We start from the raw sequence: 13577 nt of genomic DNA on the forward strand, positions 1-13577 counted from the left end.
AGCCAACACATGCATCATCCTCAGGGCAAGCAGACCTTTCTCTTCTAATTAGGGTACGGGACATCTGAGAATCAACAGTCTTCAGCCAGCCGCGGTCGCCCTCTGGGGCAGCTGAGGAGCAGACAGACATCAGTGCTGAGCTGTGTCTGCCTGGAAGTGCAGGAGTGGGCGTGGAGGACACAGGGAGCTCTGGATAGCCCGGGAGGGGGGGCATCTGGACAGCCTGCTCACCCTCACTGATGTGTCACTCTCTGGCCCAAACGCAGAGCTCTGTGTGTGTGTGTCTGTGTGTGTGTGTGTGTGCAGGGCAGGCCGGGGGAGGGCAGTGGAGGCGATCCCTGGCTTTTCAGCAGCTCTGGGACCCAATGGCTGGGTGTGCATCACGATGCCCATTTACAGACGACGGGAGATGAAGCGGTGACTTAATCAAGGTCAGGAAACCAGTGAGTGGTGGAACGGGGGCTCAGGTTCGCTGACTGGTAAATCTGAGTCCTGTGTGCCATGCTTCGAGAGGGCTGCTCCTGGGTGGGCTTCTGCCCCCGCTGGATCCCTGGGAGGCCCAGGGACTAAAGGGCACCCTGATTCCCGCAGGGAATCAGACGCAGAGAGAAAAGTCAAGTTGTGAGCAGGTTTTAGGGGGAGCTGTTTGCCCAGCACACAGAGGGCTCTGGCATAGGGGCTTGACTGTATTATTGGGGGTGGAGCCATTGACAGCTGATCCCTCATGGGCGGAAGAAACTGGGTCAAAGGCAGAGCTGGGAGACAGCCCCGAAGAGCCTAGAGGCGGAGGAGAAGGAGGAGAAGGAGGAGGAGGGAAGGGCAGGGGAGGAGGAGCCCATCGTCTGGTTTCTATTCTGTGACGGGGAACAGAGGCGCAATTGGCGTTCGGGAGAGCTTTTCGGGGGAGTTCAATCTGTAACAAGTCTTCTTCAATTTCCTCTCCTCAGACCGGGCCCAGGCTTCCGAGATTGCTCTGTGTGATGCTAATGCGACGGCACACATCACTCATTCCTGCCGACTAGCCTCAGCTCCACTGGGCCCTGGAGTTCGGGGGCGGGGTGGGGGGGGGAGCATGCTGGGTGGGGGTGGGACTGTGAGCTCTGCCCCTGCCTCCCCCCGGGGTCCTGAGGCCAGAGGGCTACGCTGGCTACCCGAGCTGCCAGCTAAGCCCGCCTAAGCCAGGGGCCTCGCCACAGCTGTCCCCTCCCTGTCACTGAGACACTGAGGATAAGAGCCCCCGCCACAGTGAGCTGATCACCTGCCACGTGCCAGCCTGGGCTACGTGCTCCGCCCACAATGTCCTCAGAGCGTCCTACGAGGTCGGCCTTATTGGACCCACTTCGCGGGGGAAACTGAGGCTCAGAGAAACAGAGGGACAGGCCTGAGATTGTACCGTGGGTGCGTACGTGGAGGAGTGCGGATTTGGGCTCAGGTCGGTTTGATGTCAAAGCCTCTGCCCCTTCCGCCACATCTGCTCCTTCCTGGAGTAAAACAGCACCGGAGCCTGTGCAGGGACACTGCTGCCCTGGGCTGCAGGGAGGCTGAGCCCAGAGGGTGGCCGCATCACTCCTGGTCGCCACTGGGGGGCATCTGCCTGCCCAAGCATAACCAGGCTTCTTAAAGTGGGGACCTCTGAGCCCACCGTGAACAATCCAGACAGGGTACTGGCAGGCGAATCGCGTCTTAACCTTGGTGTGAGTACAGGCAGGAGGGGGAACTTGTACCCTCTGGGACGAGGCCCTCCTGGCACCAGTGGGGCTGGACTGTGTGACTTTGGGTGACTCCCTTCCCCCTTCTGGGCGTTGGTTTCCTCTTCTGTAAGACGGTTGACTTTCCCAGGACCTTTCCTTTTCTATTTCTTTACAGAGAACCCCTCGAGCAGAGAAGTGGGGAGCTTGGGTCTGGGAAGGAGATTAGGCACTTCACTGCATCCTCAACACAGCCCAGAGTGCACAGCAGAGCTCAGAAAGGGCACGACACTGGCCCAAAGTCAAACAGCTGGGAAGGGAAGGGAAGGGACAGGAGAGAGCCGGCATTTGAACCCAGGTGAGTGATTCCAGTGCGAGGCTGGTGCATGCCAGCCACGATCTCACGAGGTGGGCAGCTGGGGAGCCTTAGGCAGTCAGCCTTGCCCACTGTCACCTCCACCCAGCACCTCGCGTGCTCAGCTACACAGTGTAGAGCATCCCCACTGCTCTGCCCGCCTCGCCTGCCCTGCCCTCGCCAGCGGGCCTGGCTGCCAGAGGTGGAGGAGCAAGCCCGGGCCACACACCCACCTGCTTGATGCACTGCAGTCGGTCATTGGTCTGTTGGATGTGCCTGTCCATAGAATTCATTCTGGCCGTTTCACTGGGTTCTACCCGAGAGCCATGAACGTTGTCCAGCCTGTGAAGACAGAGGAGAGTGGGTGTCACTGGGGTTGTGCCAGGCCCACCGGCCTCATCGCCACCCTCCTGCCCCGTGCTGGCCTCAGTGGCTCCCAGCAGGTTCCAGGGCCCTTCGTGAGCTGTGGTGGCCTCTGCCCCGGGCAGCCCCGCACTGGAAGGAGGAACTGTGGCCACGGCCAGCCAGCGCTTCTCCACGCTCAGCCCTGGGGGAACCCCATCTGGGCTGAGGGCAGGAGGTGCTCCTGCGTGTTCTCTGTGGGTGGCTCACGTGGGCGCTGGGCAGGCGTGTCCACCACGCATTTCTACACACACGTGCATGTTGGGCGGCGGCAGTAGGGACGACGGCTCCATCCGCAGGTTCCCGGCACGGGGCTTACCCACTCGATGTGGCTGTGTGTGCGTGTGGGCGCGTGTGTGTGCACGTGTGCACAGGGATCTTCCCACATGACGACCTTGACTGCATGTGTGGTCTGAGTGCAGCAGCCCCGTCATGGGTGCCCTCCCCGAACCCCCCACGCCTTAGAGTTTTCAAACCACAATTCCATGTTTCCCCTTTGCCCTCCCGAGAAAGAAGGAGGGCAGCTCTCAGCACTGCCCCCTTTTCCAGATAAGGAGACTGAGGCTCACAGAGAGGAAGGGAGTTGCCCGGGATGGCACAGGGAGCCTGTGTCAGAGCTCGAACGAGGCCCCGGGGCTCTGACTGCTAGTTCACGGCTGAGTGGTTGGGGGACACAGCTGTCACACTCAACAGGCTCACTCTTCCTGAATGGCGCTGGGCCTGGGGCACATGAGCATGCAGGTGAGGAGGCCCCTGGAGCCCCCAGGCCTCTCCAGGGAGGCCTCGACTGCAAAGGCAGAGATGGAGATAGCGATGGAGGAGGAGAGGCAGTGAGACAGAGAGAGAAGAGCGAGGTTTCACCTCTGGTCCCCCCACTGCTCATGGGTCCAGGTCCTCGGGCCAAAGCAGAAGTCTGCGCATCACTGGCTGTTTGCCCTCCCATGAGCCAGGCTGCAGACACATGGGTCAGACACAGGGTGCTCAACAGAGGGCCCCGGCACCTGGCCTTCTCTGCTATCCCGAAATACTGCCCCCTGAATGCCCCCCATCTCTGTCCATGTCACCAGGTCCCATCTACCAAGTACCTTCTGTAGGCTGGGCCCTTGCATTCTCTTCTTGACTCCTCACGCCTACTCTGTAAGACTAGAAGCATCTCCATTTTACAGATGAGGAAACTGAGGTCTGAAATCTGCCAAGTCCCATGGCTAGTGGAAGCTTGGACCATGTCTGTCTGCCTGTCTGCTCCCATGCCCTGGCTCTCTGCCCCCAGCACGGGCACCTGGTTGGGGGAACTGACACCATGCCTGGCCGCAGCCTCGCGAAGAATGCCCTGTTCCTCTTCCAAGGAGATCTTCACTACACAGCTCCTTTAAAGCACTTCTTATTGTTCCATTTGTGCTTGAAAAGGCAACTCATTTGCGTGGTTCAAAAATCACGGGTGTCCAGTGAAGTGCTAGCCTTGTTCAGCCCCCAGGGGCCTTTCCGGAGAGAACCAGTGTCACCCGTCTCCTTCTGAGGGACTCATCTTAGAGAAGCAAATATCTATGTGTACTACCCCCTGCCACTCCTTTAAAAAAAAACCCATAAAACGGTAGCATTCTGTACACACTATCTGGACCTTGCTTTTTTCCTCTTAATAATATCTCAAAGTTTATTCCACATCAAGACATAAAGAGCCTTTTCATTTTTTAATGGCTGCACAGTATTCCCAGGCACCGATGAATCATTTATCCAACTGCTATCTGAATGCCCACCCCTGCCAGGTGCTGTCCTAAGGCCCGAGGTCCTAGAAAAGGCCCTTCTGCTCCAGGGGTTCACACTCTAGCCCAAGTGATGAGGCCTGAGCTGTCCCCAGATTTTATTATTGCAAACAGTGTTGAAGGATCGCCTTTTATATCAGCCACATCATTGTGTGTGAATTAATCTAGAGAACACACTCTTGGAAGTGGAGTTTCTGGGTCATTTGGGCATTTGTACTTTGATAAATGCTTGCTGGATTCACCTTATCTTGGAGCTTTCCAGCAAAATGGTAAAAATGGGGGTAGCATCCCCACATTGATCTCTCCTACCCTCACCCCACCAGCACCCCTCCATTCACACCAGTATCACACATTTATATACCCAGATATCCAACTTCTCCATTACGTATCCACTTAAATGCCCGTCTGTCCATCCATCCACCCACCCACCCAAACATCTTCAGCCTCCCCTTGCCCATCCATGCATGCTTCCAACTCACCTAGTAAACACTTATCAATATCTATACCGTGCTAGCTCTACGGGGCATGAGAGATGAAAACGAAATCAGTTTCTTGGGTTCATGGAACTCTTGGTCTAACTCCATATCCACTCCATGTCACCTATTAGGTGACTATTTGTTGAACTCCTCTTATAAGTTAGGTGCTGGTCCAGGCACTAGGCAAAGACACTGTTACTATATCCCCACTTTACAGATGAGGAAACTGAAGCTCAGGGGTTATAGTAGCAGCTCCAGAATCCTGGCTTTCCCACTACAACCAAAACTTTTGTACAGGTACTGGGGATGGGCCAGGGAGGGTGGAGGGTACCACCGTCTTGTAGGTGTGTGTGTCAGTGGGGAGAGTGGTGATGGGGTTACTCCCCTTGCTACACCTGTAGGTCCCCCAAGCAGGGGCTGGGTTTCTCCTGCTGAGTTTACCTGCATGGAACCTCAGCCAGTGCTCACATGACGAGGACTCCAGGGACCAGGGACAAACCCTGGTGGGGGAAGCAGGGACATGGGTGGGGCCCAGAGCAGGAGTGAGCCAATGCCACCTTCGGTGAGGCCACTTCAGTTCCTGGTGCCAGATGCCATCTGAGTGGAAGAGACCCTGGTGGTCTCCCAGGCACCTGGCCTGGTGAGGTAAACAGGGAGCTGGGTCTTTCCAGCCCCACCCAGGACATGAGTGAACACTGGCTGCCAGGGTCCCAATTACAGAGTGCCATTTCCACAGTCAGTGGGGCAGGGACGCCAAGCCAAAGGGACCCATTAAACAAAGGCCTGGGGACTTCCCTGGTGGCACAGTGGTTAAGAATCTGCCTGCCGGGGCTTCCCTGGTGGCGCAGTGGTTGAGAGTCTGCCTGCTAATGCAGGGGACACGGGTTCGAGCCCTGGTCTGGGAGGATCCCACATGCCGCGGAGCAACTGGGCCCGTGAGCCACAATTACTGAGCTTGCGCGTCTGGAGCCTGTGCTCCACAACAAGAGAGGCCACGATAGTGAGAGGCCCGCGCACCGTGATGAAGAGTGGCCCCCACTTGCCGCGACTGGAGAAAGCCCTCGCACAGAAACGAAGACCCAACACAGCCAAAAATAAATAAATAAATAAAATTTTAAAATTGAGACATAGGGGCTTCCCTGGTGGCGTAGTGGTTGAGAATCTGCCTGCCAATGCAGGGGACACGGGTTCGAGCCCTGGTCTGGGAAGATCCCACATGCCGCGGAGCAACTAGGCCCGTGAGCCACAACTACTGAGCCTGCGCGTCTGGAGCCTGTGCTCCGCAACAAGAGAGGCCGCGATAGTGAGAGGCCCGCGCACTGCGATGAAGAGTGGCCCCCGCTTGCCGCAACTGGAGAAAGCCCTCGCACAGAAACGAAGACCCAACACAGCCAAAAATAAATATAAAATAAATAAATAAAAGATTATTATTAAAAAAAAAAAATTGAGACATAATTCACATATCTTAAAAAAAAAAATTCACCCTTTAAAAAAAAGACAAAAAAAAAAAAAAAAAAAGAATCTGCCTGCCAATGCAGGGAACACGGGTTCAGTCCCTGGTCCAGGAAGATCCCACATGCCACGGAGCAATGAAGCCGTGCACCACAACTACTGAGCCTGTGCTCTAGAGCCCGCTAGCCACAACTACTGAGCCCGCGTGCCACAACTACTGAGGCCCACACGCCTAGAGCTTGTGCTCCGCAATAAGAGAAGCCACTGCAACGGGAAGCCTGCACACCGCAACGAAGAGTAGCCCCCGCTTGACGCAACTAGAGAAAGCCTGCGCACAGCAACGAAGACCCAACGCAGCCAAAAAAACCCAGAAAAAAACAAAGGGCTGCGCCAAGTCAGGAGGAGCCTGAAGGAAGATACAAAGAAACCCCAGGCCTGTGCAGGCCTCAATCCCCTGGCTGCAGGCTGCAGCCAACCAGGACAAAGCCCCTGTGGTGGCCCAAGAGGCCAGCAGGGGGTGCTGTTGATGAAGCTAACTGCCCAGGGGGCTAGAAAGCTGCACTGTGGAAATCTAGTAAGGGATTAGGTGGCCACACAACACTGTCTCTAAGTAGGAACTTTTGGGGGATTTCCCTGGTGGTCCAGCGGGTAAGACTCTGCACTCCCAGTGCAGGGGGCCCGGGTTCGATCCCTGGTTGGGGAACTAGATCCCGCATGCACGCTACAACTAGGAGTTCGCATGCCGCAACTAAGAGTCTGCATGCCGCAATGAAGATCCCGTGTGCTGCAACTAAGAACCGGCTCAGCCAAAAAAAAAAAGAGAAAGAAAGAAAAGTAGGAACTTTTCCCAGGATGGGCACGGCCTTTTGTCTATAGTGTCAGAGACCTAGTGGGGCCTTGATAAATGCTTGTAGAATGACTGACAGATCATTTCTGGGGCCTGGGGCTGCTCAGCCCACCCAGGGAAGCCCCAAGCAGGCACCAGGAGTCCAGACTCACCCAGACAGCCACCTGGGGGCCCAGAGGTTGTCCTTCCCTGTTGAGCCATGGCAGGGGGCCACAGGTTTCCCTCAAGGAAGCAAACAGTAAAGGGGAGATAGACTGTCGGGTTTGTCTCCACTCTGGCTCATGGGCAATCTTTTCTAGGGGCCAGTGGCTGGACTGAGTTGGCTTCTGGATTCAAAGATGCTCAGAATATCATTGGCCAAAGGTGTTTTGAGGTGTCCCACCACCCTGAGTTCAGCTGGTTTTATTCTGGGGAGTCTGAGGCCCACAGGTGCTGTGTCCCAGGTCACACAGCATGTCTGGGCTGGATCTAAGACCCCAGGGGGCTTTTCTCCCAGGCCGGGGCTCCATGTTGTAGGAACCAAGAAATGAATGGCTGGGCCTGGGACACCTGTGAGACCCAGAGCGTTGACAGGAGAGACATCACAGGGACAACTGTTTGTCGTGTATGTCTTAATCTATAAAAGAACAAAATGTCTGGCTGATTAAGGAGATACTTAGGTGACATTTTTAAACCACCAAGATCATTGGGAAATTGGGGTTATTAACACCAGGAATGGATGGGGCTGGAGGCTCCACCCCTGCAGAAAAAGGGTCAAGGCCTAGAAGGCTGAAGATTATGGACATGGAGAGAAGAGGAGGGCTGAAGGAGGCATGAGAGAGCTAATAGCTCACTGAGGGGCAGTCTGAGATCTTCCATCAGTTCTGCACCTGCTGTGTTTAGGCACCAGGCCAGGCCCTGTGCACTGATAATTCACTCAATCCTAAAAGGCTCAGAGAGGTGAAGTGACTTGCCCAGGATCACACAGCCGGGACAGTGTTGGGCTGAGATTCAAACCCTCTGCCTTTCCAACCATTAATGTGTTGTTCTTTCAACTCCTCCAAGACTGTCAGAGCCTCCTGGAAGTCCCCACCCAAGGCTGTGCCTCAGCCCAAAGAGATGTTCCCCTGGTTCCACCCAACCTGTCCAAACCCATCCACTTGCTTCTAAGGCCATCCTGGTGCCACTGGGCTCCCTGCCTGCTGGCCAGTGCCGGGAAGTGGCGAGAGCTCAGCGGCCAGCAGAGGTCGCTCTCCGCCGCAGGAGCGTTGCTGGGCTTGGCTGCAGTCTCTCTCCTCCCAGCCTGGACTCCTAAGCTAAGAGTCCAGTTGCTACAAATCCTCCGTGGCGGCTGCAACTCCAGTGCCCACAGAGGCCAGGCTCCCTCCCAAATGGAGATCACTGTTGGCCCGGCCCTGGGTGTACCCAGGGCCTCGGCCCTTCTTCTTGCCATCTGCCTGCCTCCCAATGGGGAGTGAGCTCAGGCAGTCAACCGCCTGTGGCCCCTGGCCCTCTCTCCTGGTCTGAGCAGCCACCGGCCTGCAGGAGATGCATAGCTAGTCAGCTTGGGGGCCTGGAGGCAGCCCAGCTCTGCCACCGTCCTCCAGGCCTCAGTTTTCCCATCTGTAAAACGAAGGCTAGCAGGCCGCTGGCAGCCCTTCAAACTCAACATCTCAGGATTTTGGTGTCAGGAGCTCCAGCTGTTTGGAAAATGCCATCTCAACAAGTGTAGGATGCTTGACTTTAGAACTGCGAAGCCTGTCTCAAGGCAGGCCTGCGGGGAGCCTGAAGGCCCAGGAAACTCTGGTAGAACCGCTGTTCCAGGGTCACCTAAGACCGCAGACACTGCCCCCCTCTCTGTTACACACTTCTTGCAGCTTACGCTCAGCTTGGCCTAACTGCACGTAGGCAGGTTTTCTGATGGTGACATCTGGGTTGGCCGGTCTTCTCAGCTCCCAGGGGAGTTCTTGAAAGGGCCAAGCTTCCATTCTGCACGACTCACCACTAGCGGGGCATGGGCAAGTTCAGCCTCAGAGGAGCCTAAAACAGAAGACAAGCTCAGGAAAAGCTAGCTGCTCTCAGGCACGTAGGACTGCTCAGAGAGTAGACTGTTGAGAGCTGAAAGGGCGCCTGGGAACCACCGGGTCCCGGGTCCTCATGCAGCAGGATGGACACAGGGGAGACAAGGGCGAGCGGGACTGGAGCCCATCTGTCGGGGTCTAAGGAGGGCCCTGGGTCATCTCCAGGCTCTCTGGAAGCATCTCTCCTGGTCTGAAACGCTGGGGGAGGCACATGGCCCTCAGCAGGCCTCCTCCCTAGAAACGGGGAGCAGGGTGCTCTCAGCTGCCCCGTGGAAAGTGGGGTCCTGGAGCCCTGGAGGCAGCTCCCTGGGGCTGACATCAGCAGTACTAACATCAGTGTGTTTTATTTTTTCCTTTTGAGGCCAAACAAGTTAACTGGCACACTTAACACACAAGCACCCAGGGGAGAGGCATTTGCATATGTGTGTGCACACCCACATAATTATGTACCCCCTTTGCACACTTACACATAGGTATATGCACACACTTGAGGGCTGGCCCAGACGTATAGAGCACACACAACTCCTGACAGCTTGCACAGGCAAGTGGCAGGTCCCCAGGGGAGCTGTGTGAGCAGTGGTGTGCAGAAACAATTCAATCACCATGCACATCTGCAGCTCAGATTCCCCCGGGGCGAGCAGTGCCGGCAACAGCGGTGGGGGGACTATACCTACAGTCTGCAGAGCAGACGCTGCATTCCACGACATTGCCAGGGCCAAGGAGCTTGGGACATGCCTGCTGGTCAGCCTGGTGGCAGAGCCTGGGGTTCCAGGGGACCCATCCCGACCAGCCCCTTTCTAGTTCTCAGACTCCAAGAGGGGCAGATGTCGTGGGCCCTGGGTTCAACAGTGACCCAAGTGTGACAGTGTCACTCTAGGTCCTCCTCTGCCTGGCCCCCACCTCCCACTATTCCCCGCTGATCCTGTGTCCTCCACGTGGGGCTGCTCCCTGCCTCCTGGACAGTGCTCTGAAGATCACACCTCTACGTCTTTGCCTCAGCCCAGAATGCCTGGCCCCCTTCCTCCATTAAGGCCTGGTTCAACAGTCACCCTCTTGGTTGGTTTCCCCCAGCAGAGACACTCACTTCTACTTCTATGTCCTCAGTGCCCCTGTCACGCACCCCCAACTTGGTGGTACTAGACCAATGGGGTGTCTTTGCATCTGGCTCCCCCGTCAGCTGGGATGTCTTCCAGATATGGATTCCTAGAGCCTAGCCTAGGGCCTGGTACCCAGCAGGTGCTCAGCAATGTTTATAAGATGGATGGATGGATGCGTGGATGGATGGCCATCATTGGGCCCAGAGTGGCAAGAGCTGAAAACCCAATGACTCAGCCCTAATCAAAGGATCTTAAGACAGAGAGAGACTCTGATAACTCGGTCTGGGGTTCCCAAAGAGTGATGCATGTACCACTGGTGGAACGAAGATGATTTTAGGTGGTCCATGGGCAAAACTTGTACATTTTCATAGTGAAGTATTTGGACTAGAACAATTATCACTGGTGAGTTCGTGGATATTATTATTTAGGACAGGGTTAAATAAGGGAGGGATGGCAAACCGAAAAGGATTAAAGAACCATTTTAAACATAGTATAAATGGTATGAAAGTGACGGAAGTTAAGCAAGCACTGATGGAGTTTGATGCCTTCCTACTCTTAAAAGTAAAGGAGCTCAGAGAGGTGTAGCAGCTCTGCAGCCTGCACCAGACACACTGCCTGGAGGCAGAGGAAGAGGGTGGTGGTGAAGCAAAGACAGTCAGAGTGACTTTGTGTCCTATCCCAGGGAAGTCAGGGAGGTGGGGCAGAGGGACAGACATGAGGGGGGAGAGGGAGGAAAGAGGCAACTCCAGGCAGCTGACCAGGCCCAGCTTCTTCCCATTCTTGGCCAGGCAGCTGGAGCAGGCCCTTGGGCCACTTTGTGGCCTTGCATGGGGTGAGGCCCCTGGGTAGGGGGTGGGCCCTGAGAGCCAGACCTTCTTGGCTGGGAGACTGTGGGAGGGCACTTTATTTCCCTAAGCCTTCATCTGTCAAACAGAAAGGTGCATCGCCTCCTGGCCCACTGCGCTGAGGAGCTGAGTAAGTGAAGTCACTCAGGGCACAGTGTTCTGAAAAGGGAAATCCTGATTTGGACAACATCTCTTCCAAATCCAGGTCCCCCTCTCAACTCCGGGAGTGCCCCATGACAAGACTCGACCAGGCTCCACACCTCCTGGCCACAGAGTTCAGATGCTCTGGCTTGGCACTTGAGGTTCCTGGAAGGGTGGACCTACTTCTCTCCATGACCCCATCTCCCAGCTCCCACTCTCCTCTACAGGAACCCCTACTGTCAATGGTCGTTAATGGGACAACACAACGTACCCTGGGTGCTTCACAGAGGGGGCTTCCTGAGGGCAGCCTTGTACACCTGACAACCTGTTCTGGGACACAAGAGTTAATCCAGAGGAGAGGATGGCTAATTTGGGAGAACACGTGTTGATGCTATGCTGACAAAGCTGCCAGCCCACTGTCCCGACCCACACTGTGCTGGGAATCCCAGCTGTACTTGGGTGTGCCTCATCCCCCTGGGGCATGTGACACCTTAGCAGGCCCAGGCCATGCCCTTGAGGCCAAACTCTCCTGCCACCCTCTGGCCACACTCCAAGTCCGTGACCTCAGAGTGAACTTTCACTGACAGCTTCTCTCCCCAAAAGGTGACGGAGGGCCAGCTTCAGCCCTGGATAAGGTTGCTGGGTTTTCTCTCATTCCCAAGGCTATGCCACCTCTGCTTTTTGTTTCCTCAGAATGAAAAGAGAAACTGAACAAGTACTGAACCTATATGTGCCAGACAAAAGGCTCAGATGCCATGAAGTGGGAAAGAGGGAGGGTGGAAACAGTTCCTTAAGGGCACTCAGAGATCACAGGGTGGGATGAAGCTGGAGAGAGAGCCAGGGTCCCCTGACTACCATCTGGTGTCCTCTAGAAGGCTGTAAATACCCTGCAGATATTCCTACAGCTCCAGCTCTAGGACAAAGAGGTGTTCTCCACTGTGTCTTCATTACCCCAGCCCCTCAAGGCTCCAGATCCATTCACCTGGCATTCTCCAGGAGCTCCAGACAGGGGCAGGGGCAATGGCATGTCCAAGGGAGAGTCAGATATAACTAGATGAGCCCTTAAGAAGCACATAGGGCTGTGGTGTATGGGACGCTACTCCTACCTCCTGCACCCATGACAGGCATGACTAATCAGTCACCGTACTCTTCCCACTGGGTCCAGACATGCCCAGCCAATCCTCCACACACCCTTCTGCCCAGCCATTCTTAACCACTTGGTACCGACACATGAGAAGAAAACCTCTGGGCAGTTCCATTTTTTTTTTTTTTTTTTTGCCGCACCAGGAGGCATGTGGGATCTTAGTTCCTCGGCCAGGGATCGAACCCGAACCCCCCGCACTGGAAGCGCGGAGCCGTAACCACTGGACCACCAGGGAAGTCCTGGGCAGCTCCATTTTTAAAAGGAGAGTGACCAGAGGCCTAGAGTGGGGAGAGCTTAGCCTGAGGTCACCAGCCAGTCAAGGCATGAGCAGACACCTGCGTGCAGATTTCCCAATTCCTGACTTAGTCCTCTTTTCCCTAAACTGGGAGTCAGAGCCAGGCTCTTCTTGAGCTGAGAGCCCACGTATGGACCACTCAGGCAAGCCAGCCACATTTCAAGCAACCTTACATCAGTCACGGTCTCACAGCAGCTTGTGGACAGTATTATCCTATTTTGCAGAGGAGAAGATTAAGGCTCAGAGTGGGTGGGTGATTACTACCCAGTCACACAGGGATGACACAGGCTGGCCCAGGACAATAGCTGTTTCTCCTGAGCCTGGGCTTTTATTTTTATGTGTATACCTTTTCTTTTAGTTAGTTCCTATGAACTGTCAGATTTTCCAAAAGATTTATTTGCACTAAAAGTGGATGATAAAAACAAGCAGTCCTCATGGCTTAGATCTAGAATGGATCTGGGGATCTGCTCAGGCCCATCATTTACAGATGAGGAAACTGAGGCCCAGGGCAGGGGCAGGGGTGGAGGTGGAGCAGAGCCTTGAGCCTCTGTTCTGGGTCAGAAGTGGGGGCCAGGGCCACACCCAGGCCTCGGGAGCCCTGGCTGCCCTGAACTTCTTGGCTCTCTCTGCCCCACCCATGTCCAGGCACCTCCTGCAGGTGCCGGCTGAGGGCAGGCCTGCGGGCCCAGACCGCTCAAATAGGGGCCTGCCCCGGGGAGCTCTCAGGGGTCTCGAGGTGGCGGGGGTGGGGAGGGACAGGGTGACTATGACAGGCTATGCCAAGCCTGGTGGGAGCAAGGGCTCTGTTCCCCCTGGGGAGCGTCTGTGGTTTCTTCTGCAGAAGCCCTGTGACGTCCCCGTGGCTCCCTGTGGATTTCTGGCGTCCCAGCTGGGCTGAAGCTGGCACACTGACCCCGTAAGTCCTGCCTCTTTCTAGAAGGCCTGTGGTGCAGGGGGTGAGTCAGCTGGGATCTGGTGCCCATCACCCTGGCTGTCATCAAATCTGCACGTGGGT

General features: G+C 55.8%; 1 protein-coding gene across 5 annotated transcripts in view; it reads right to left on the reverse strand.

Annotated features, from left to right (window-relative positions):
* ZMIZ1 (zinc finger MIZ-type containing 1) overlaps positions 1–13577 on the reverse strand; it is a 233972-nt gene that overhangs the window by 104885 nt on the left and 115510 nt on the right. For all 5 annotated transcript variants that reach the window (XM_057531059.1, XM_057531061.1, XM_057531062.1 and 2 more), the window contains one exon: positions 2277–2385. In XM_057531059.1, the coding sequence (XP_057387042.1) occupies positions 2277–2336 (60 nt within the window). In that variant the 5' untranslated portion in view covers positions 2337–2385. The remainder of the gene's footprint in view (positions 1–2276; positions 2386–13577) is intronic.

The sequence above is a fragment of the Balaenoptera acutorostrata genome, chromosome 16 (genome assembly GCF_949987535.1).
Source record: "Balaenoptera acutorostrata chromosome 16, mBalAcu1.1, whole genome shotgun sequence".
Classification (NCBI taxonomy): Eukaryota; Metazoa; Chordata; class Mammalia; order Artiodactyla; family Balaenopteridae; genus Balaenoptera; species Balaenoptera acutorostrata.